Source organism: Electrophorus electricus, chromosome 13 (assembly GCF_041902795.1).
Source record: "Electrophorus electricus isolate QZ-2024a chromosome 13, ASM4190279v1, whole genome shotgun sequence".
In the NCBI taxonomy this organism is placed as follows: domain Eukaryota; kingdom Metazoa; phylum Chordata; class Actinopteri; order Gymnotiformes; family Gymnotidae; genus Electrophorus; species Electrophorus electricus.
Window position 1 is genome coordinate 5,659,702 of NC_137509.1, and position 26,640 is coordinate 5,686,341.

Here is a 26,640-nt window from a genome sequence, read left to right on the forward strand (position 1 = left end):
ACCCTAAACTAAAAACTACAGTCAATGTAAAATTTAATGTAGAATTACACTGAAGTAACAAAAGTCATGGGATAGGAACTACCGTTGTGTAGGACCATCTCTAGCCTGGCACTGTGCAGTAACTCAACATGGCATAAATTCCACAACTGGATGGAAGATATCTGAGCCATGCTGTCTGGATAGCCACCCACAGGTCTGTGGTATTTGTAATTGCAGGATGTTTGATGCAAATGGACTTCTACACTACATGCCATAAAAGCTCAATTGGGCTTATGTCGGGTGTATATATTATGTATTTATAAGACATAGCATTTATGTTTTCAGTACAGATATGTTTATTAGGTTAATCAATGATTGCCATGCCAATAATGAATTGTTGTGAATTAAAAGCTATTACATTTATAAGGTGAAGTTAAGATACTTGCCAACCGTTTTGTATCCAGACTTTTGGGGATAATACTGCCTGTAACTTTTATCAGTGGCATTAAGAAGCGGAGCTGTTTGAATAGATTACTGTTATATTTTTTTGAAGAAACCGTCGCCTGTCGCAAGCCCAGAGAGAAACAAGCTGGCCAGTAAAACAGTGCCACCAGCTGATGCACCACAATTTTGCTTTTCCTGGTTTCCTTCATTCCATCCAACACAACACACAGCCTCTCTAGGGAGCCTGTCTGTTTTATATTACCTTCTTTTATTCAGAAACATGGAGGAATCAGTGCTCAAGTGAAATTAGTGTGATGAAAATGTTCCACTTCCTATGTTCTAAAACCCATTTCAACTAATCTTAGATTAGAGAAACGCATATCTATCTTTTGTTATTCTTTTGCATTTCAGTTGTTTTATTTTCATCACATCCCTCCACAAACCCATGAACATAGTTCTGGCTTTCAAAAAGTTTCACTATGTTTTACTGCCTCACCCCACCTAACCAAAGCAACCTAAAACTGGGGCTGAGATGGTGGCTGAACCAGTACACTGCATAACCAGCGTTTTTGGCAGTGAGAACGAAGATAGCTACCTATACTAACCTAGCTTGTATCAGTTGCAAAGAATAGCTAGTTAGGTAGCTAGCTAAGAAAGACTGCACAGATCATTAGCTAGCTATTGAATTTTTTGTTGAGGTTCAGTACAATTGTATTAGTACTAACAAGCTAGAGAGATAAGACTCAGTCTGTAGCCATGATCTGATACAAGTGTTTGTGTCAGTTCCTTGATCGAAATCAGTGTCTTCACCTGCCACTGTGGCATTCATTTTATCATAACCTAACCCTAACTATTTATTTTGCTTTCATTTTTACATCTTGCGTCTTTTGCCCTTTGGTGTCGAAGTTTAATTTTATTCATTTTGTGTCATTTCAATACTGCAAATATTCAAATACTTTGTCAAAACAAATCAAGTATATCAAATTCCAAATAAAATATTTAAAAAACAACTGACAAAATTAGTTCAGAATGACATCAGAGCAGGTCATGCTCCAATTACAAAGTTTCCAATGATGAAATTTCATGCGTGGTTTCTGGTAACAGGAGTCAATGGGTAAATAATTCGTACTGGGTACTTTAGTTGTTTGTATCTCATTTTAACTCAAAGGTTATGCTGTGGGCTGAGGAGAAGAAAATTAAAATCACTATTCTGGTTCTCTGCATTTGGTTTTCTCAGGCTGTGGGAGGTAAGGGTTTTGCAGCAGTCTGTTTAGCTTTCTTAAATAATGCAAATTCAATAGCAGTTTGTATTTCTTTTTTTTTTATTAGAAATTATTGTTTACATTTGTAGAAATAATTAATAATTTGATCCTCTTGTATGAAAAAAGCTTAATTAATAATTGAATGTCATTTTATGAATTCATGCTTCAGATTTCACTATTCTGTCTTGGATGTTAATCCTATACATAACAGCAGATTGGAGATGGTATTGCTTAAATCAGTTGAAATAAATTAATTAAAAAAATCTATATTGTCTTCAACAGGTTCAAAACATTGTAAGAGTCCTACACTCAGAAATGGTTTTCTAGTCCCTCAGCAGGAAATTGATTCTAGTGTTTACTATGGCTGTGACATCAGCCTAAAACCTACAGCTAAGTCCTAGTGGGGGATGATCAAATGTGATAATGGCAAATGGTCACAGACCCCTCAGTGTATAAGTAAGGACTTTTTCCCAGCAGATGAGGGCCTCAGTATAATAAAAATATAATTAATTTGTTGTTGCTGTTTACATGCTAATATCACCCTGACAGACACTGCTTATAATGAACTCAAGTTTATGGAATTGTAAAATTCATGTTATCCAATTTATATGCAGTTTCTGCTCATATGCACACACACACACACACACACACATATATATATATATATATATATATATATATATATATATATATATATATATATATATATATATATATATAAAGTTTCATATATCATATTATCCTTCAAATCTTTGATGTTACATTCTTGCATGATACCAACAGTTTTAAAAAACCCAAAAAAAAACCAAACAAAAAAAACCCACGCACACACACCACACATTTCCAGACATTAACTGGTAAAGCAACCTTCACTCACCTAAACAACCAAATTTATCAGATACCTTATATATCCCAACCCAGAAACATGTCCTACTCTGTAATACACACAGTACATTATGTTGAACAAACTACAATCCCAGTCTTAGGGCAAACTTCACAAACGAGAACGCTACAGGAAACGGAAAAAACAGCGGCATTTCCGCGATCAAGTGACCATCTAAAAAGTGCTTGAAGTAGTCTACGCAGTTTATATTCTTTTATTTTGGCAGATGCTACACTAAATGCAAATAACATTAAACTGTAAACTAAATAGACATAGTAACAATGAATAATTTCCACATGGTGTAAACCAACCAAATAGTGTAAATTATTAACACCATTCCAAAATCTGCTCTTTAGAAAATCTATATAGCACATCCTCAGACGAGGCCTGAATAAACTGTGCAACACCAGAACTCATGCTAAATAATGAAACAACCAGTGGTCGAGCCCCACACATAAACCTTAATCCCTCCATAAAGTAATAGGCACAGAAAGAGATCCCAAAGAGTAACTCCAGTGTTCTGTAGGAGCACTTTGCACAGCTAATGAAGGAGCTGTCTGAAACATCCTGGTTCATTGGAAGGCTTATGCATTATATTGATGTTTAAAAATAAATAATAAAAAAATACAGGGTTATACATACACTTATTTAGGAAGTGTATTACGAATACCTAATACTAGGTAGGATGCCCATTTGTTTTCAGAACATCCTTAGTTCGTTCTGGAATGATTTTACAAGGATTTGAAAGCATTCTCTTGAGATTTTGGGCCATAACAAAAGGGGAGAGTTTGATTTGTTATGAATTTTCAGTTCTTGACACTCCCCATTTTTGCCCCTCATTAAATTTACATTCCTGCTTTTGCCTCACAGACATATTTGCATATTTTGTTAGCTACATCACAGAAGGCATCTTGTAACTGATATGTGTTAGATCCAAGCTGCATTACAGCACAGTCTTCTCCTTCAGGATACATGTTAAGATACCCTTTCCAGTTGTCAGGCTCATTACCAGTCCAGTACCTGGATAACAATGGAACATTTAAAAAAAAAAATAACAGGGCCATTTTATAAAAAAAAAAAAAAAAAAGGCAACTTACATTTAACGGCATGTTAACTAAATATGAAATATGTAGCGTGCCATCATAAAGTTGCTATATGGTGAATGTTTCTGAGTGGAGTGTGAAATGGACCCACCACGGTGTCGCACTGAGTTTTGTGCCATCTAACCAGCGCCAGTCTCTCTCCTTTACAGCATCAGTCAGTCCGATCCAGTAGTGCTCAATGCCCAGGCATTGACTTTTTAAGAAATCCTATAATTAAAGATATTCTGTGATTAAATACTGTAAGACACTCCGTCATTTGGCAGTGTATCAGTGGGGTCACCATTTAAATAAAGGCTTTAAACAAAGATATCCTGCTTATACAAAACTAAGATAATTAATTGCTCAGGACGGTTACACACAACGGGAGCATGGACATACAATGGCATAAACTGTTACGCAAACAAGTCAAAAAAGCAAAAAGTGGGATAAACAAACAATTTTAAACAGTCAAAGTGGTCTACATAAGTGACAGTAAAGGGTTAATAGGAACAAGCTTTATAGGAGACATAGTGAGGGATAACTGGGCACAGGCAAAGAGGGAAACATGGGACACCTGTGCAGGGGCGTGGCAAAGAAAAGCAAAGCACTTTGAGAAATGAAAAGATAAACAAAGGGTCACGCAGCGAGTACTAGCATGTGGGAAGGACACTGGTAAGGGGGCGTCATGGTCAGCTGGATTCACTTCCTTTAAGGACAGGAAAGACAGAGTTGGAATTAGAGCAGTCTGACTTCAGACCAGGAATTGAGAGAAGTATTGCTATAGCGGCTTGTTTATCCTGTTACCTCATCATGGCTGATGGGCAAACTCCATAGAATTTAGGAAAGGATTCCTCAAAAGCACTTAACTATCAAACCAGCATTTTAGTTAAGGGAGAGATAGAAAAGCCCGAGTGGACTGAGTTGCAATTCAAATGGGGTAATAGATGAAGTTGTGACAAAACACATTTGTGAGCAAAAGAAAATTCCAGATTTTTACACTGTTTTCCCAATGATGGAACATGGACTCTAGATGAGTGTAAATAGGCTTTGGGGTATGCCCTCAAGCATGATGTTTGAAGAATGCATTTTGTCTGTAAAGCATCCTTGAGTGTGAGAGTCACTATATAAATGTAAGTAATAATAATAATAATAATATTTATTCATTATTAAGTTTTACTGGGAGTCCAAATTCCTACAGCAGGAGAAGAAAATTGCTGGACGAGCCAAGTAAAAGGCTGAACTAACTGAAGAGCAAAAAAAGCATAAAATATCTGCTTCAAATGCATAAAGAACACAGGAAAAACTCACTGAGAAACACAGTGACTGCCTTAAGTTAGGGCAAGGTGTTTCTCATTCAAGCAGTTGACTTCTTAGGACCTAAAATCATTTGGTGGGAAAAGGTGGCAATATCATTAGAATGGACTTTGAGGTCCCTGAATTGTTCAGAGGTAATCGGTGTTAATTGTGTCTGATTTTGCTGAACACCCAAAGTGGTCTGCAGGATAAGGATAACTGGTGTGCTGGACATGGAACAAGTTGTTCTTATAGGTGTCGTCCCTCTGTTACATTTCCAGTAGGAACGAGGCAAGAGGCAGAACGCAAATGCAAGAGGCATTGAATAACGAGTGAGATCAAACACAAAGAGCAAAACAAACAGAAGCAAAGAGAAAACATTGAGGGTAAAATAACACACACTGAAAAAACAAGAGCAACAACAGTACAGCAAGTATAAGAAAGACACAACAGAAACTGGGAGACACAAATACAGGGATTGAATAACCAGGACAATTAGGCACTAAACAGACTCAGGTGAAGATAGGAACAGGGAGAACCAAAACACGGACTGGAATAAAGGAACAGACGAGGGGCGGAGAAAACGAAACCAAGGAGCGGAACAGGGAAGTAAAGGAAAACAGACCCAATAGGGAAACCACGAAAACAGGGACGCCAGGAGGGTGGCCATTCATGACACCCTCCAAATACAAAGCACTTACCAATTCATGGGGAGGCATTACATGGTATCGAGCCTGTTGTAGCACATAGCCGGGCATGTTTCATTCCTTTGTTATGGTCTAGTACATTGATGGCATGCTTTTAATCATTCTTTTAAGACACCCCTCTTGAGAATATTAATTTGACAGTTTTCACCAAGGGGTCAACAACTCATGTTGATGTACAATGCCAGTGTGACTGGGCAGTAACGAACAACCTTGACACACTTGCCTGTGGTGCCTTAGCTCTGCTCAATTCAACTGAATTGATGCTTTTAACTGAAGCATGCCAACTCACTGAGGGTGAAAGGGTTAACATGTACACAGACTCTAGGCATGTTTGGAGTTGCTCGTGATTTTGAATACCTGTGGTGTCACAGAGGCTTCTTGACAGCCATTTGACAGGAGCCCTGATTAGAAATTCTCATGGTACAGGGCAGGTGCTTCTGGAAGCAGCTAAGATACCTAGTGAACTAGTCACTGTGAAAATGAAAGCACACACTAACAGTGATTCAAGTGTGGCATAAGGCAACAGGCTTGCTCACACGGCGGCAAAAAGGTCAAGTTAAGGGCTTCAGGCTTTCCACAGTTTGCATCACTCACTGATACAGAGTGCAGCAAACTTGGCATTTCATGTGTTTATGGGCTACAGTCCAGTTTTCCATGCTGGGACACTTGGACATGGGTTGACTAGTGCAAAAGGAGATCGAAAAGGAATTTGGACAGACACATGCCATATAAGAGCATGCAATAGCTGTACAATGAATCTCAAGGAAAGCAGTTTTTTTATCAGAAAAAAAAGGTAGACTCAGTAAGCCTTTATTTTAAGTCATGTAGGTTAGCATAAATAAATAAATAAAATGTTGAATGATATAGAACATTCACTTAATGCTCGCAATGCATTGATTAATACGGCATAACTGGAGAACAGTAAGGTAGAAAGGTAGAAAAAAACAGGCCACTCTCACAGCCACACAGCCCCAACCTGGACCCTCTGTCACTTATAATATACCCTCACACCCTTTTCCTGGCAACCTTCCTAAGATAGCAAAATTTAGGGAGTTGGTTGTTGATGATGATGATGATGATGATGATGATGATTGTGTTAAGGAGAGAGCGCATTGGTGCACTTTCATATCACTGACTCAATTCTGTCGACTTCCTGTGCCACCTGGTACTTATTGGCTGTGTGATATGGCATGGCCTGAATTACCCTCTAGATTTAATGGTTGATGCTCCCTGGTGTATTTATTTCCTTCTATTTGGTGTACACATAATGTACTAATATCAATTTCATACTCACAAACACTGAGAAAGGCAAACACACCAACTTTAATCATTTACTAACTAGTAATATTATGGATAATTTATATGTTCCAAGCTTTACAAGCTTTCCAATGTTCCACAGACATGGTCCTGATTCAAGAGACAACCCCTTTATTGCTGAATTTCCAACTTTCATGGGTAACTTTCCATCAATCACTGAGCATTATGGCGTTACTTACACTTGGAGTTCATCATACCTGCTCCTCTATACTGGTGATAATCACCAAATCTGCACCCTCAGCAACACAAGCATCACGACTGGCAGTCCAGGTCTTCTTATAAGTAGAGAAGTAGTAACACTTCCCACTGTAGAACTTCCAGCCCTCAGCACAGTGGTTTGCTTTTGCCATCAGAGCTGAAGTAGTACAGATGAGATGCTAATGAGATGAGTTCTAATATACAGTCTGTTACAATACACAAAATTATATCCTGATGTATAACAATCTCTTTTTTTATGTTCAGTTATTCCACATGAGGCATTGAGATGTAAAGATGAGCAATATTAACAATGTTCTATCTAATGCTTTAAAAGAGACAGAAAGCTGAGGATATTGAGGCCAGTCATTTACAATCAAACAGACAACACATTTATAAATAAATAAATAAATAAATAATTGCTTAAATAAAAACTTTAAATAAATACATTTAGTGCAACACCCTACCCAGAACTGCAATTCCTTGTAAAAAATAATGTGACTTGGGTCAAATTAATAAAAGTCAAAATGTTGAATGTGTAAATGAAAGCTACACTACAGTAGAAATTCTTGTATATGCTACATAAGTTATTAAGATGAGCAAATTCAGAGGGAATCTGCTCTGCTACAGTGAAACTGGAGTATTAACCCACCGTACATGGAGCAAGCACTCACTCACTGTCTCTGTATGTGTGGCTCAATCACAGTATTTATATGTGTGGCTCAGTCACAATCTCTTTATGTGTGTCACGATCAGTCCCTTCCCTCTTCCGTGTTCCGTGTTTTCCCTGGCTTGTGTTAAGCTCCGTTCCACAGTTTCGTTTCCTCACCTTGTTTGATTGCTTACACCTGTCCCTCATTTCTAGTTTTGTGAAGCTCATGTATTTAAACCCTGTTGTGTGCCTTGGTTGTGGCTGTTCATTGAATTTTTGAATGTGTTTAGTTCATTGATGATTGTATGTCTATTTGAATCATTTTGTTTGTTTGCTCTCCTAGCCTTAGCCCCAAGTTTTCCCAGGTCTTTTGTTATAGCCTGATTCCCCTATTTGCTTTTGTGTACTCTTGTTTTGTTTACTCATGTATCCCCGTGCTCTCCGTGTTGGGTCTTTGACCCTGGACTACTACAATGATTTTGGATTTGCCCATAATAATCTCGCTCCTCTCCGCACACGCGTCCGCCTCCTTACCGCTCAACGTTACAATGTGTGCCAGTCACAAATGAAGAATACTTTTTCTTCTAATGCAATCATGCCCATGAAGGCCATCATTTATGCTGACATAATATTTATATAGTTTTCTAGTTGAGACTGAAACTATAGAGGTAAATCTATATCTCACTTTGAAGTTCACTGGTCAGATTTTCCTTTTCTGCTTGCAACTGCTCAATACTCCTGTTCATCTCTGGAAAATCAGGAGAACACCAGTATGTTAGTACGCATGACAAGCAAATACTGAAGGCAGCATAACAGGGATAAACAAACAACAATTGTGAAATAAATAAAATAAAAGAATCAATCAATAAATTATTTTCACCCTTCAATACTTAGTAAAACATTGTGTGTGCGCGTGTATCATAGGGCCTCCGCTCATGGATAGTAAATGTGAAAAGAGAAAGAATTAAGTATTCTTACCCTTTTTCTAATAGAAAAAAATGACATTTTATTCATTATTCTATTAAAGTAAGCAGCAATCCTTTCTATAAAAATGCTTTCTTGCTCCCTACTGTTAAGTGTTAAGTTTTGCTTCTTTTGTTTTTCCCATTTAAATAGTTCTTTGTCATAGAGACATAAGGATAAAACTACACAGCATGTCAAGATGCCATATTATTATGACACATAGAACTGGTTGTAATTTCTGTTCATAAATTGCAAAAGTAAACAGAAAATAAACAGACATGATCCAAGAAGTGAATATTGTGCTTGTGTTTTTATGAAAACTTCATCTTACCTGAAAGCTGACTGGTCAGATTGTTGTTATTGTTCAAGAGATCCCTGTTCTCTCTCTCCAGGTGAGTCATGTTCACCCATACTTCTGCAAAAAAAAATTGGAAATTGGAAAGTCATCTGAGATTATGTCACTGTAGGTCATATAAAAAGCCACTGTAGGTTTGACCAATCGAAAATACACTTACTTGACAAAGTATCTTCACTCATTGAACAATTCCACAAGGATTTATTATACTGATGTAGTTTTTCTAAAACCCAGATCAAAAGAAAATTGGACAGTAAAAGTCATTTTAATAATTTGATGTCATGTTGTACATGCTGATGCCTAATAACCAGTTGGATCATTTGTTACTCTGAAGCTCTGTCTAAACTCTCCAGAGCTTCTGTGAAAACAAACTACACTTCCAGGGCTTACAATCCTACACTTTTAATGAGAGAAATGTGAATTGGCTTTGATTGTAGTTCATCTTTGCACTACATCACTCTCAGGGTCTGATTTCTGATACTGATACTGACCTGTGAGACTTCGAGCAAACTCTTCATGTAAAATCTTCCTTGAAATATCTGGGAAGGAGAAAGAATGCATGTAGAGTAGCCACACTAAGAAGTGAAGGAAGAAGCCACAGAGAGTGTTTCCTGAGAACACCATTAATTCATTTACATTTAGGGCATTTAACTGACACTTTTATCAAAAGTGGCTTACATTTATGACTGAATACAACTTGATAAGTTGAGGGTTAAGGACCGTGCTCAGGGGCCCAACAGTGGCAACTTGACCAAATGTGTTGGCATAAGCAAACACATCCAGAAAAAACACCATCATGGCAAAGCTACCTGTCAGTATTTATTCAGCAAATGAAAAAATAAATAGTTTATTAGCAATAGATATTTGATTTGGGACTCACAGAGCACTCCAGTGATTAAGGCCACAGCAAACAGGAGAGCACAGAGAGAAACAAATAGCAGTCTGTCCTTAGACCGTGCTTTGGTCATGACCTTTGTCCTGGCACCATCTGAGGGGTCAGCTGGGTCAACTGGTCCTGGCAGATTAGATGGACTCGGACCAGCTGCCAGAAATATGAGGAATTGCTTCATTATATCATATAATCATATAATGATCATTATATCATATAATGTTTATAATGATCTTAACAGTCATAAAAACATACAATATGTAGGTGTAACCATGTGTAAGTATTTTTTACATTTACATTTACATTTATGGAATTTAGCAGACACTCTTATCCAGAGTGACTTAGAATACATCCTAGCCAGCCCAGTAGATCGGAGTCCAATATACCAATGAACTAGAATACTGTTTAAATACAGGGATCAATGATGATGCCTAGAAGTACAAAATACATAAGCTCTATCTCAGACAACAATAAGTGCAATAAACAAAAGTACTAGAGTTTGTTAGTCAATAAAGGATCAGTCAACATCAGTGCAATAAACAATACCCTACAATAAATAGGGGTTTCAGGTTTCTGTTAGTCAACACAGGAGCAGGGTCAGTGGTCATTTAAATATTCCACAAATAGATGGGTCTTCAGTCTGCAAGGGATTGACAGCAAGCAGAAGTCTGGACAGCAAGCAGAAGTTTGTTCCACCATCTAGGAGCCAGGACACAGAATAGTCCCGATGCTTGACTTCTATGGGACTTGATGCATTGTATTTCAAGCTGAGCCATACTTGAGGTTCTGGCAGGTCCATTTTTGATGCAGGCAACTACTGGAAGACAATGAAGGGAGTGCAATAAAGGAGTGACGTGTGAACTTCGGAAGATTGAAAACCAGCCATGCTGCTGCATTCTGGAAAGGTTGTAGAGGTCTGAAGACCAGCAAGTAGTGAGTTACAGTAGTCTGGCTTTGAGATTACAAGAGAATGTATAAGTACCTGGGCATCTTCCTGCAAGAGAAAGGCCTGAATCCTTTGTAGGTTACAATGGAGAAATCTGCAAATCCAGGTCAGATTTGAAACATGATTTGAAAATGACAACTGGTTGTCTAAAGTTATGCTCAGGCTTATAAGAGCTTCAAATGAGCTGGGAGTTCCTGGGTTGTACAGAGCTCGGTTTTACTGGGGTTGAGCTTCAAGTGGTGGGCTGTCATCCATAACACAATGTCAATCAAGCATGCTGAGATACAGCTGGAGGCCTGCGTGTCAGAGTCTGCAAAGAAAGAAATAATTGGGTGTCATCAGCATAGCAGTGGTAGGAGAATCCATGAGAAGATATTACATCACCAAGAGAATGAGTATACAAAGAGAAGAGGGTATAATACTGAGCCCTGGAGGACACTGGATGAGAGTCTACATGGATTGGATGTGGATCCTTTTCATGCTACCTAATAGGACCGTCCCTCCAGATAGGACTGAAACCATTTCCATGCAGAGCCAATCACACCAAGGCTGGAGAGAACAGATAGGAGAATGTTATGATTTACTGTGTAAAAGGCTGCCAAAAGGTCCAGAAGAATCAAGACAGATAACAGTTTGGCAGCTTTAACAGAATAAAGTTTCTCCATCACTGCTATGAGGGCTGTTGAATGTGCTGGCTTGTAGCCAGACTGTTTGGGATCTTGCAACTAGTTGTGGGAGAGGAATAGACATAATTGATTGCAAACCTCTTGTTCAAGGGTTTTTGAGAGAAAAGAGAGAAGTGATACTGGTCTTTAATTGGTTATGTTGGACCTGTCGAGTGTGTCTATCTTGAAGATTGTTACCACCCTGGTGGTTTTGAATGCAGTTGGTACATATCCAGAGGAAAAGGAGTTGTTGATTATGACAGAGATGAAAGGAAGCATATCTCTTGAGATTGTCTGGAACAGAGTGGAAGGAATGGGATGCAGCAGACATGACTTTGCAAATGTTACTTCCAGTGAGAACTTGGAGAGGAGAGACTGGAGAGACTTGTTTTTTCTAATTTATTTTTTTGCATGGCCCTGTGTTTAGAATAGGCTGAAAATGTATTAACCAGGGAAGTGGAAGGAACGGGATCCAGCTGACATGTAGTTGGATTGCTGGAAGTCAGGAGTTGATGAATTTTGTCTAAGGAAAGATTAGAAAAAGAAGCCAGAGAGTTGGATGCAGGGGAATGAACACTGTTTGGAAGAGTGAGAACAGAGGAAAAGGGCTGGCAGATTGCTGCAACCTTCTCCTCAAAAGAAGATGATAAAATCCTCAGGAGTAAGAGATGAGGAAGGCTTCATTTGATCTGACATAAACATGTGATTTGTGATATCCAAAGCTTCATTTTGCAAACAGAACAGGTTCAACAGGTACACTATAAAAGACAGATGTGACCTGTTCTAGATGTGACCAGGAAAGTTTTTTTATGTATCCATACACTGAAACAGTATTATCTTGTGTTGTCAGATGCCTGTTTTAACAACTAACATTTTGTGATGTAGTTCAGAAACCACTGTCATTTAGGTACAACAGTTGCACTTCATATTATTCACCACTAGATTTGCAGTTTATTGGAAAACTGCGTACCAAACTCTTTTTGATACAGCTTTGAGAAAATATTCATTGTTTCAAAAAGATTCATTCCACCAACTTTTTGGTCATTCTTTTTTAATTTCAGGAACAGAAATTAAAAACAGAAAGGTGAATGGATATTTGATTCTTGCTTTACATGAGAAATTGGCAAGCAATCAATCAATAAATATTGTCATAAATAGTAAATACAAAATGGAAAACTAATTTGTGTTTTTGTTTCTCCTATGTAAAACTGTAAACAAAATAACAAGAAAACACAAAAATACAAGTTGTAACAGGGTGTCACTGATGGGGTGTGGATCAATAGGTCAAGTTGTAGCAGAGTGTTGCTGATGTGGTGTGGAACACCAGGTCAAGTTGTAGCAAGGTGTCACTGATGTAGTGTGGATCAACAGGTCAAGACCAAGCCAAGGCCAAGTTGTCTTTAACTTTTACTGCTAGCATGGTATGACATGGTGAGAAAATTATTTTCTTCCAAAGCAATATCTGTGATGATGTTGAATGGTTATGAAAAATCAAAAAGTGTTTCTTCAAGGACTGTTAGGGCAGTGGTAGCTCAGTGGCTAAGGTGCTTGACTGCATGACAATCCTGCATTTTGGCATATTTTTTTGTCACACCTCATGTCAAGGCATTCAGCACCCATAATTTAATTAAAGTCCTGCAGCAAAGTTGTTGAACTTTACCTTTCCTCTAATATCAGTGCAGACTGGCAGGATTGCCTACAGAGCATTGATATCAGACTGGTTCTTTTTTATTTGGTTACCTACTGATACAAGTTGTGGACGCTACCTGCAGACAACCCCAAAAGGATGCATATATCCACAGCTCAGGACGGCATATTGGAAATGTCGCTAAAACAGGATGAACTTATTTACAGGTCATTATTTAAGAAACAATGCACAATATACAAAGAAAAACAAAGAAATATGTTACGGCAAAATTCTAACCAGGCTACAAAGCAACAGTCATATGCAAGGGTTAGGGGTAAAAATAAGAGATGAGATTGGACACTGGTGGCTTTTTTTTCTTCCACTTTTGACTTTCAGTAGGCTAATGGATACACAGAGAAAGATAAAGGACAGAGAGACAGTCAAAGAGAGAGATCGAGAGAGAGAGACCAACCCTAAACACAGAGGCTAGCTGCGGAAAGAGACAATGCTGTCAAGTGAAAGTAGAACTGAGCATTTTAAAGGCTCTGGGGAAACAACTTCCTCGAGGCATCGGTTGTTTGTTACTTGAAAAAAGAGTGAGCTCTCTGTCTATCCTGCCTCCTATGTCCTACCAATTACAAAAACAATAATTGTTACTAAGGACTGTACATAACTGGTGATCATTACAGATTAAATAAGTTTGTTCTGATAAGAACTAAGACCAATTAAGTGTGAGAAGTGTGAAACGAACTGGCTTTATCATCCACTAGACCTGTGATTATTGCTTGTGGTAGGGTATTGCTTGCCAGGTGCAAGACATTTTGACACTGTTCAAGCAATGAGTTAAGAATGCCTTATTTACAAATCTTATCCACTATGGTAAATGATTTGTACTGATACCTGATTAAACTGCTTATTTTTTCCTTCCAGTTTTTAACTCTGTGAACTGAATGAAGACAAAATCTAAATCAGAAGATCAATGAGATCAATCACTGTGTCAACTCTGAACTAAAATCAGGCCTTCTCCAGCTGCTACGCCAGGAGGAGCGCGACAGGGAAGAGACGTAAGGGTTGGCACTCGTTTTACCTGTTCTAAGATTTAACTGTTTTGCACATGGGCCCACCATTATTAAAGTGTGGTAGCTCACCCAGTAGACTGTTTGTGTCATCACCTATCTGACCTGGGCTTGAGCCCCATTGCAAGAGAGCTGTGTGAATCACTGTGTGCCCAGCTGTGCCAGATCACTTTTGAAAGTCATGGAACACTCGTAGGACTACAGCTATAACAACATGTGTTGTGTATACAAAGATTAAAATACTTATCTTGGGCAATCTGCTACTGAACATTTAATAGTTATGTCAACTTAACAATAAAATGGTATTTATTTCACAGGAAAAGGGATACCAGACCTCTTGGCAGATCCCAGGTGTCCAAAACTAAATTTCTCAAATTTATGCACCAGACCTTTTTCAGCAGCAGCTAAGATCCAAGGGAATGACTATCTTTTCATATACAGCATTTAGCGGACATGTTCATCCAAAGTGACTTATAATTATGACAGAATACAGTTTCAGCAATTGAGGGTGAAGGGCCTTGCATAGGGGCTCAACGGTGGTAACTTGGCAGTGATGGGGCTTGAACTGTTGGATACCTTAACCACTAAACTACCATTACCCTTCACCACTGAACGGGACAAACTTTAGCAGGAGAATGCTACAGAAATCCTCTGATATTAATGATTATCTTTTCAGACCAGTAAACGATGACAGTTCCATTTAAAGAGGAAGGCCTCTTTAATCTAGCTCTTGCATACAAAACAGAAAATGAATAAAAACCTATATTTGGGGGAAACAACTTAAATAGAGCAAGAATGAATGGCAATATGCCTATTTTGGTTCACAAGTGAATTTTTTGGGGGGGTGGATTATTTCTGTGTGAAAAAGAGATATCAAAACTAAAAAATACTCTGTTAGACCAGTAACAGGAAGTATTCGTTTCTTAATGCAATTCTGGAATGACTTGCATCCTTCATTGCTTCTGCAGCATTGTGAAAACAATGGTTCCTCAGTGAGTTCTAAAAAGTTAATTACAAAATAAGGAGGAAGGTCATATGAACGTAAATCGTGTCTGGTAGCACATGTCATTGCGCTAATACATTTCATATATATATAATTATCCAGCAACTGTAATGGCGCACACACACACACACACACACAGACATCACTTTCCCCATTCTCAATCCCCTGATTGCTTAAAACTTAAAACTCGGCTTCAAGTCTTCTTGGGAATGATCCTACAAGCTTGGCATGCATACCTGTTGAAGGATTGTCTTGTTCTTCTGGGCAGAATCATTCAGGTTCAGGCAGGTTGGATGGGGAGTTTGCTACAACTTCAGAAATGCTATATTGGGTTCAGGTCTAGACACTCTAGGACATTCACAGAGTTTTCCTGAAGCCATGTTTTCTTGGCAGTATTCTGTAAGTCATTGCTTTGTTAAAACACAAATTTTCACCTGACTTTGACATCTTGGGCATTCCACCATTTTCCCCTCTATTCTGACTAGTCTCCCAGTCCCTTTAACCAGAAGACATCAGCACAGCAGGATACCGCCACCAATGATTGTAGGAATGGTATTAAAGAGTTGATGCTCAGTGCCTGGTTTCCTCCATATACACCACTGAGAATTGTGGCCAAATAGCTCAATCTTTCAGATCAAAGGATCTTCCTTCTCAGGGTCTGAGAGTTGTTCAAGTACTTTTTGGTAAGCTCCAAGTGGGCTCTAATGTCTTTTAGTAATGTTTTCGTCCAGCCACTCCACAATAAGGCCCTAATTGATAGTCCTGGACTGAAGGTTGTCTTTCTTTAAGGGTCTCACATCTCTGCAAAGAAATTCTTAATCTCTTATAATGACCAGTATAAATGACCAATGCTCTTCAGCCTCCATTACTTAGTTAGACAGGTGTATGCCTTTTGTAATTATGTCCAATCAGTTCTTTTAGGAACAGGTGGACTCTACTGGTCCAGGTGAGATCCGAGTGATATCTGGCTCTTTGTTTTCCTATATATTTAAAGTGTTTTTAAAAAATTATTATTCCTGATATTTTGGATTGAGTGAGAGCTAAGACTTCTAATGAACTCAGTTTTATTATACTAAATAAAACTAGATAAATGTATAAAAACCTGTTGGAAGTAAGATACATTTTTGTAGATATTTTAGTAAATATTTAATTACTTCAACACCTCATCAGTGGTCACTTTCTCACTATAAGTACTGTTCTGACTAGATATTTTTGGGGCAGACCACTCTGAACCCAGCAGTGTCAGTGATCCACAGTTAAACCAGTGCCACAGTTGTTTTGACAATGATCCACCCAAATAATAGCAGTGATCCTGTGGACAGAAACTGACCAGTATTGAATAAGCGGGAGGATGGCTGACAAGTTATTTGAGACAACAGATGGGTAACAGTCTGTAATTGAACACTAATAAAATGCATCTAAAAATGATGTGCCTAGTAAACCAGTGAGTGAGTCTAGGTACTAGGTACAAAGTAGGTGTTACTGAGTGTATCCAAGCACATGGAAGTACATCTGAACTTTAACTGATGATAAGCACAGACCTCTAAATTCTAACCATAAAAAAAGAAAACAACTGGGCTGAAACTAACTAGCTATATGTGGGAACAGTCATTACAAACTCACCTGGACTAGAAAATGCCAGGGTGGAGTACACGACTTCCTCATTAGCAGCAGCGGCTAGTAAATATGAAAAAGTTTTGCATTGATTCCTAGATTCATTCTTAAATCACAGCATAACAACAGACAAGCCTGATGTTTCTGAATTTAGTATATACAGCAGAAGAACAAAAACATGCACAGAGGTAGTTCTCAACACTGTAAGTAGGAATCAAAACTTAAAGTTTTTGCAATGTAGTTCTCTTTGATTTCCTTGATTCTGTTCAAGGTTTGTGAAGGAACAAGGGTGTGGGGTTGAAATGCATTTCACATACATATTTATATAACAAGCATGAAGAAATATTCAAAACATCCTGGAAGCTTTTTATGCAGAACCTCACACATCAACTGACTACCAGCTATATTGTTTGGTATTCAACTAATCAGAACAGTTTTGAAAAGTAGTAGATATCAGCAATATTTTCCTATGAATTACTTCCATATAATTAAATAGGTTAGTTCTTTCCAATATAAACTGATAATGCATTAAAGAATAAGTAAGCATATTTTATTCTTTATTTTTGTATGCTGCATATATATTTTTTACTTTATCTGCATTTTTTTAAAGAAAAAGGCACTCACCCTTTGGAGGCTCAGCATCTCTGGCCTCATTTGTGTTATTCTTCTTAAACACTACACTGGAGTAAATGGTTTCCATTGAGGCCCAGTATATATGAGCTACTGTTTAAACAGACAAATTGTACTGTACGGAAAGCATAACAGCATAGGCTGAAGTCTCTCTCTCTCAAACTCTCTGAAGGAGAATTGGTCAACCCTTATCAAAAACCCCTGAAGTGACTTGATTTCACTTGTATGCACATACAAATTTGTTCCTTGGTTTCCTTTTTTTTGTAATACATCACCCAAGTTCCTCTTTTATGAGCTGAAAACAACTGTAACAGTGGATATTACTACATTGCAAAGAGATGCATCACACAACTCACCATTAGTGATGGTAGAATCTTTTGCAATGTTCTGGGCTTCTAGAAGTCCTAGTCTGGGTTCAATCAATGTCGCTGTGCATGACACCCATCTGGCACAAGCATGTCTACCCAGGGGGATGGAGAAGTGAATTCCTGTGGTGAAGCAGGGATGAGCCATAGAAGGAGGCATCAGGGGGTGATGGGAGGTGCCAAAGCAGCTGAGACAGGAATGTTGAAATACTAAAGTGTGTAAATTAGGGATCGATACTGTGCAAGGATGGAATCCAGCAGATTTAGCTATGGGAACACAGCTAAAAGGATAGAGCCAGAAGAAAAGACAGACATGAGAGCTCCCAGGAACATCAGCTCTCCACCACTCTCAGCCAACAAACTTAGGTGAAGTGGCAGCATCATAACATCCCAGTTTAATATAACCCTCAAAGCCCATTATATATATATATATATATATATATATATATATATATATATATATATATATATATATATATATATTCAGTTTCTCTATTACACTAGTGAGGTCTGAATCTAGCATCATTTTCCTTTTGTTTTTTCTTTTTCTCAAGTCTGTGTATTGTTATTTTGCATAATGAGAGTGCTTATGTCTTTTAGTGATGGCCTAGTGGTGAAAACATAGTGCACCTGGAAGGTTCTAGTTTCAGACACTGGTTGATTTGTTAATTTAATTTGTGTCAGCCAGAGTCTGATGCCATTTCCTGAGTTTGATGGCCTCAGGACAGTGAGTGCATTTCATTTGTTTCCAACTAAATTTCTATTTAACCTGGTTAGTGATTGTTTCATTTGAAGGCCCTGATATATAGGCCTTTGAAATGTGCACAGCTCTTATTCCTTTTTTGACATGAAATACGTTCCAGTATAGATGAACACTGTGTGATCCATTGTGTGAGCTATTGAAGGATTCCATTAAAGTGAACTAATTTCAATATATGGAAGACAATCCACCATTCAACCATTTAGCAAAGAATACAAAAGATACTTTGAATAAAGATCATGATTTTACAAGAACTGCAATAGTTTAGTTCGTCAGCGGAAAACCGAGAGTATCCATTTTCTATCAAATCTCAGGCATGACACTGAGACACAGTGTCCATCTTCCCCAGTATATCTAGCTTGACAATGCACGAGCAATGGAGGCCAGTGACGATGGAACGACCAGGACTGGATCTTCGGAGCAAGGCTCGGTTAGAGAGTCACTGGCCTTTGTGGACAGACCTTTCTGAAGCAGGAATTCAGATTCATTTCTGGCCGCACAATGGAACTCCAGTCTTATTCAACACACCCAGGCGAGTTTGCTTGGTATAAGATGTGATGAGCGAATTCCGAACACAAACTAATAAGAAATTACCAAACTAATGAAGAAGGTAAAAAAAATGAAATAAAATAACATTAGATTTTAGAATTAGAAGTTATTTTAAAGAAAAAGGTTAGATTTTTGGTCTTGCCTTGTAGAAGTTTTTGTGGGTCTTTCATAGCTTCACACCTTATACCAGACTGAAAAACTGAAAAGGGGATCAAACTTTCCAGGTATATGTTGGGGGACAGGGCATGCCCTGGTTCATGCAAATTCAGTAGCAAATTCATTGTTTTCACGTTGGAGAAAAGAATTCCTGTAGTACATACAGGAATACAGGAATTTCTACCTCCTGGTCTTGAATGAAGCATAAATTAAAAAAGTATTTACTCTCCATGTCTTACAAGAATACAAAAGAACAGGCTGTAAGGCAGAGTAAAAAAAGAAAAGAGAAACAATTCAGAATACAGGCTTGCACTGACAAAGATCCGAAGGTGATTCAGTAGTCTGACAATGTGCAGCACTGACATAAGGAACCTGTGGGCTTACATAGTGACAGGGAAACAAGGAAAAGGTGAGAAACATTAATATGCTGGTGATTGGGACCACGGCAGGTGCTATGAGTGGATATGTGAAGGAGTGGGCGTTTCCCTCCTGCGGGATGACCGGCAGAAAACAGAAAGCATCTTACAAATGAAATAATCTGTTTTGGAAAATAGTTTGGAAAATATGTGGGCTTTACGACACCTCATAAGAGGGGGAAGGGTCAGAAAGCCTGGCCTGCATCAACTGCAGCAACTGTAAGATATCAACTAGGCCATTTCTGGACTTGTTGCTCAGCAACATGGGGCCAGATGGGCCCTGTTTCCTGTCCGTGGACCAGGGATGAGAGAAAGTACATCCTGAACAGGTCAAAGTTTCATCACTGGGATAATTTGTAGTCTATCTTCACTACACTGCTCTCTCCCATCTGGAGAAGAAGAACACATATGTGAGTTTGCTGTTTGTGGATTCTAACTATGAATTGAACACATTAATCCCCACAAAGCTTCATTCTCTGGATCTGAATAAAGTTGGATTCTGAACTTCCTGTCATGCCGAAGTTCAGAATCCAGCTGATTCTGAATCCAGCTGATTTTGATCTGGTAAGAACTGGTAGCATCATTTCCTCTTCACTAGCACTGGCACTCACCCCAGAGTTGTTAGTGTGCTTTCAGTAAAATTGGCAGATGATGCAACAATAGGGGGCATGATCTCCAACAATGACAAGTGTAGCAGTTTAACACTTTAATAAATTGTCAATCATGATTATTAAGATTAATTGGGACAGATAAAGACTAATTAACATATAAAATGAATTAATTTTTATTAATTTGTTAATGATTATTAATTCAATCTCAGTTCATGAAAGTCACCTGTTCGTGACTAATAATATGATTATTTCTCTTCTACCAAAAATTAGAATATCACTATTGACTCACAAGCATTATAACTAGATTTAACTATATTTAATTATATATAACTATTCATTGAATAAACAGAATTGATTAAGATTATAGGCATACTAATGACCAAAGGTATCGAGTCTTTTAAAATTGCTATAGCATAACAAATGTAGCACACAAAATAACCAAACGAATTAACACAAACTAGATTAATTGTGGTCCAAGTGTTTAAAAAAGGAAAGAAAATAAACTGTTTACATAATCTGTAAAAATGGTGACCCTGGCAGTCTACTTATCCAACCAAACTACAACCAACAAAAGGGAAACTGTCAGTGTAAGGCCCCTCCTCCCAAATGTCTCGCTGTGTGTGTGCGTGTGCGCGTGTGTGTGTTCGTCTGTATGGCCACGCCCTCTCTGTGTTTCACACCATCTGCTGATTGTGTATCTTTAGTGTGCTTGTATATAAGTCTTGTGCTTGAATATGAGTGTTGTCGATGCTTGAACCCACGCATTCATCTTTGTTTTGTATCACAATAAACGTTTTGTTAACACAACTCGTCCCCGCATCCTGCTTTGCCTCCTCACGTCACAGAAACATCAACCGTCAGAGGATGCCGGGAAAGAAAAATAAGAAAAAGTAGGGGAAGAAGGCACATAACCGTTCCTCCCTTACTGAAACAACAGGGGAGAGTGCTCCTGGAAAATGTTGGGGGGCCCCTGACGCCTCTGCGGAGTTCTACAGGCCCCTGACAGACTATGAGAGCTGGTACAAGGAGGACCAGTATCCAGGTCCAGACTCCGCGGGGTCCTATTACCCCTACTGGGACTACTGGGAGAGCTACGGGGAGTTTGAACAGAGTGAGGGCTATACGGATGTCAGCCTCCGGTTGGAATACACTGACATCAGCTTCCGAATGGACTCAGGGGTCCATCAGGTGGAGAATCTGGCTGGCCATGGAGGTGGCAGAGGTCCTCCACAGGGATTCTCCTGCGGAGATGGATACCGCGTCGGTGGATTCTGAGAGTGAAGGGCCTCCAGCACCCAAGGTACCACCCAAGGCACCGCCCAGGAGGCACTGCTCCGGAACAAGTAGGCTGCCCAATGGGGTTTGCAAGGAGTCGTCATCATCAGATGAGGACACTCCCTCCATGAAGGCTTGCAGCTCCAGAGCTCAAGCACCAACACCGAAGCCTTGTAAAGACAAGAAGGCAGCCTCACCAGTGCCTGCCCCCGAGGCGGACAAATCAGAGTGTGCGTCTCAGGATACGCATGCGCTGAAGCCGGAGCAACCACCACCACACATGTTGGTGAGAGAGGATCCCGTCCAGCCAGGGCAGACTCTGACCCAGCCAACAACTGGGGCACTGGATGGGGCTCCTGCTACCTTCCCCAGACTGTTTAATGGTTCTTTATATAGTCCTGTTCTTGTACCTGTTCTGGTCACTGTACCTATCCCTGTCTCGCTTGGTCCACAATATAAGTGCTGTCGATGTTTGAACCCAGTTAGCCTGCTAGCCACACATTCGTATTTGTTTTGTGTCACAATAAATATTTTGTTGTGTTTGACACGATTCGCCCCTGCATCATGCTTTGCCTCCTCACGTCACAGAGACTTATTAATGAAACTAGATTCCTAGCAAGAGAACATGACTAAAACTGTAACACGAAGACTTAGAATCTAAGAAGAAACTTGTCAAACAGCTTGAGGGAGAACTAATTATAGGATTGAGGAAGCTGCAGCACAGATAGCAGGAAAGAGTTAACTGATCTAATTTGGATGTATAAACAGTAAAGTTACTATTGATACCAACTAGTGATGTAAAAAGGGAAATGCCTGTCCTCCTGACTTGTTAGGCTTGACTGCGTCAGACCACCTGGGTGGCACTGAAAGAGAACGTTCATTTTCCATTGAAGCTATTTGGAAAGCAGTAAGAGGGAGTTTTCATCTTCCATCAAACCAGGCTGGATGGCACTGAGAGAGAGTGTCCATTTTCCAACAAATCTTCTGGATGGCCCTGAGAGTCCGTTTCCGTTCCACACAATGAAACTTCAGTCTAAATCAACACAGCAAGGTGAGTTTGCTGAATATAAGCTGTGATGATCAAATTCTGACAAACATGAACAAAAACACAAGAAATTAAGCAGAACCAACAAAACAAAAAAATATAATCAATATAATAGGGTACCATGGAATTTAAGTCTGTTCTAACTGCTTGGCAAGAGGGTATTGACTTAGATTCAACAAAGAAGACTCGCAGACAGAAATTTCATTTCTTTTCTATTTTCTTGAAGTTTCTGACTTCTGACTTTAATATATTTGGCCTAATTGGTTCATATAAGATTTCTAGTAAACACAGTAAGGAGTGGTTAACAATTTGTTTACAAGCAACATATTTGTGAGTTGATCAAGATGAATATTGTAAATTAATAATTAACAAGTAATGAAAAGAATAATGAAAGAATGGATATCAATCAAAATTTTAAGATTATATTAAAATCTGTGGAAAGAGAAACATATATATCTGTGAACATATCTGTGGGATGAGAAAAGTTGGTTATCCCAGTAAGGGTTTGAGTCTAATGGAATTTTATAGTTCCTTGAAGTATAACCAGGCTGGTAAGAGGTTCTTGCATTCCAATCTGCGAGTTTATTACATCTAAGAAATGTAGGGGAAATGTAGAGGAAATGTAAGAAGGCCAGGTCAGCTTCATGAGCCATCAGCCAGAGGGGTCCCAGTTCTTGTCCGTGGGCTGGAGGTGAGAGAAAGCCCACCTTGTCCAGGTCAAAGCTTCATCAGGGGGATCATTTGTAGTCTATCTTCACTACACAAGACTGCCTGCACAGAGGAGTTTAGTTCCTTGATACACCGGTGTCAGGAAAATTACCTTCTACTCAACGTCAACATCAGTGACCAAGGACCTAATAATGGGTGTCAGGAATCAGAAGAGATAACACACACCCATTACTATCAATATGTTTATTGTAGAGAGGATCAACAGCTTTAACTCTTGTAATGTCTAAATTTTCTGTATACTCACCTTGTCCTCAGGTTCGGAAATTACCCACCTTCACTATATCAATCAATTCACCGTCACACATGTCAATATTATAAGCTTTTTAAAATTTTTATCTAAATTATTTAAGTAAAAGACAAGACATTTAAACAAAAAACAATACATTAATAACATTTATTGAAACAGAATCAGCTTTAAGCTCAGCAGATGCATAAACAATTACATCAAATTTAATGAACCACTGTAAATTGACTGAACCACTATATGTCAGTTTGTGTGCAAGGGCATTGTGGATGTACTTTTGACATTTGCAGCATACTGTTTGTTTGACAGTCCTTCCTTGGGGGACAGATTTGGCAGCTCCTACTTTTACCTGCACTGGCTGAATCCTCAGGTGGATCAGGAGCAGATTCTGCCCCCTGACTACCTTTCACAATCGTTGCAGAGGCTGCTGTGTGTGGGAGGTGCTGCCTTCTTTGAACGTAAGGGGTTACTAGTGCCTAGTAACATCCTCCTCTTGTTAAGCTTACCAGGCACCCAGGTAGGGTTGATCTTATTCCAGATAATGAATGCATGGTAAGCAGACACATGCAACTATACATCCCAGTCACCTTGTCCAGGTTGTCTACACTGCCTTTATTTTGGTTGTAGTCCAGGATAATAACTGGGTTCCTGTCTTCACAATGGCTGATCTTAGCATCCTTGTGCAATGTACTCATGAGGACCACATTTTAGTTTCTCTTTGGGCAATAAGAAACAAACATGGTAGTGGGGGTGAAAGCAAACTTGGAAGAAAATACATCTCTCTGCTTTTTTGTAAGGAATGCAGCGAGGAGTTCAGACTTGTTCTTTTTAACAATGCCTAACATTTATCTTCTTCTTCAGTAGCTGCTGGCTAAGTTTATATGACGTAAAAAAAACACAAAAAAAACTGCCACGCGTAACATTGTGCCCCCTCAGACCTTCAGTCTTATCAAGAACAATATGCATCCCTTGATTCTTTTCTGGGGCTCCACCTCTTGGCTTCCCTGTGTACACGTGCATTTTCCAAGCATAGCTGGATTGTGCAACACAGGCAGCCCAGATCTTGATTTCATACTTTGCTGGCTTGCTAGACATGTACTACCTGAAAGGACAGTGACCTTCTGACAGACACAGAGACTGATTTCAATATCGGGGTAAGAAAAAATACAGACATCATGTGTCAAATCAGTAAAAAATACAACTAATAGTGAGATATTAAATGTATTACAAATAAAAAATTCCTTGTGAATGAATACATTTGCTCATCCACTGTCACCTCACGCCCTGGATTGTAAAGACAAGGTAGACGCTCCACCCACTTTTCCCACACATCCTGGATTGCTGCAAGTTTATCTGAGACAAGTCATGCAGGACTCAAGTCACAGTTGTCAAATCCAAGAATTTGAAAAAGTATGAAACCGCTTCAGAGGCATTGTGGCACGAAAAATTGCCCTTCAGCATCCCAAACACTGGATGTAGCCTCCCGTCAGGATCCGTATACACCAGCCAAAATTAGTAGACCTATGTAGGCATGCAGGTCCATGGCATCCATCTTCTTCCAGTCTTCTCCATACTTGGGGAAACCCTTTTTTTCAAAGGCTGGATGGCAGCCAATCTTCTCTGTATCTCTGATACTAATGAAATGGCATGCAGAGAACAAATAATGTAAACTGATGGTGATTATACTTTACTATAGGAGGACATGAGGTGAAGTCACACTGTACACTTCAACAGGGCTGAGGTGGAGCGCGTCTCCAGTTTTAAATATGTGTCTCCATATGACCTCACATGGTCCTTCCACAGTGACACAGCCTGACAACACTTCTTCCTGCAGAAGCTGAGAACATTTGGCATGCCACAAGATATCCTCATTCTTCACCAGCTTTTACCAATCAGTAAGAGCATCCGGTATGACAGCTATTATTGCAAAGTCATCAGCCAATGAACACACTGAATAGTTTATTTCTCCCTCTTAATATTAGTCCTTTAAACTGCCATGTTTTACTGCTGCTAACTGCATCACCTTTCACCTTTCACTTATCACTTTAATGGTCTAGTATTTTGCACATGTGGTCATGTGCCACCTTACGGTAAGCTTTATAAATACCTCTGAACTTGAATTTATATACACATGCACATTATCAATATATCAATATTTGGATACTTTGCTTTAGTAGACCTGTATATATTTGTTCTTTAGATTATAATTTTCTTTTTTCTTTACATTACAATGTATGCTCTATAGTTAGTTCATACTGATTTGGGAAGCCCCTCACCATTGCTCTCCTCCTCTTTCTCCGACTCCACATACAATTGGCTCAGTGTGCATATAACATCCTGTAAAGTTTCTCTGTGTAGGACCAATAGTGAAATCTGGCTCCTATTGTACACCTTGTCCAGAGCTCAGCTATGCTGAATCCATGCCCAATGCTATTATCAGAATACACAGTCAAACGCAGAAATTATCACTGATGAATGCATAAAGGCCACATACAAACAAGTGACTAGAAAATATTGGCACAAATAACCCTTTTAAATGCAGGTTCTTTTTGGGAACCATTATAATCATCCATGTTAAGTATTGCCACTGTTTTCTCATGTGCTTACTGAGTGTTATGTATGTTGTTATGTTAGTTCTTCTTGTTATCAGCTGTAACTGCACAGAGTGTGTCACATCATGCATTTTGAGGTGTTCTCTGGTCTTAGTTCCAGCTATTCTCTGTTGATCCTGCTGGGTAGCTGATGAATGTCAGGACACACACACACACACATATATATATATAGGGGTGGGACTTTAACGCGTTAATTTCGATTAATTAATTACAGGGAAAATAACGAATTAAAAAATGTAACGCATTTTAATCACATTTTTTGCACCTTGGAACGTTACTCAGTGCACGAGTTCCAG

General features: G+C 38.9%; 1 protein-coding gene across 2 annotated transcripts; it reads right to left on the reverse strand.

Annotated features, from left to right (window-relative positions):
* Window positions 1-981: 981 nt before the first annotated feature.
* LOC113568265 (asialoglycoprotein receptor 2-like) lies at window positions 982-17,756 on the reverse strand. Of its 2 annotated transcripts, XM_035519913.2 has the most exons (10): window positions 17,577-17,756; window positions 16,962-17,015; window positions 10,013-10,174; window positions 9,624-9,671; window positions 9,293-9,355; window positions 9,109-9,192; window positions 8,500-8,562; window positions 7,165-7,322; window positions 3,763-3,878; window positions 984-3,588 (listed from the first exon to the last, which is right to left on the reverse strand). In XM_035519913.2, the coding sequence occupies exons 1-10, from the start codon at window positions 17,650-17,652 to the stop codon at window positions 3,414-3,416; spliced, it is 999 nt and encodes a 332-aa protein (XP_035375806.1). In that variant the 5' UTR covers window positions 17,653-17,756; the 3' UTR covers window positions 984-3,413. The 2 variants fall into 2 exon arrangements, with proteins under 2 accessions (XP_081551323.1, XP_035375806.1); XM_081695197.1 differs by lacking the exon at window positions 16,962-17,015 and having other exon boundaries at window positions 982-3,588.
* Window positions 17,757-26,640: the final 8,884 nt, after the last annotated feature.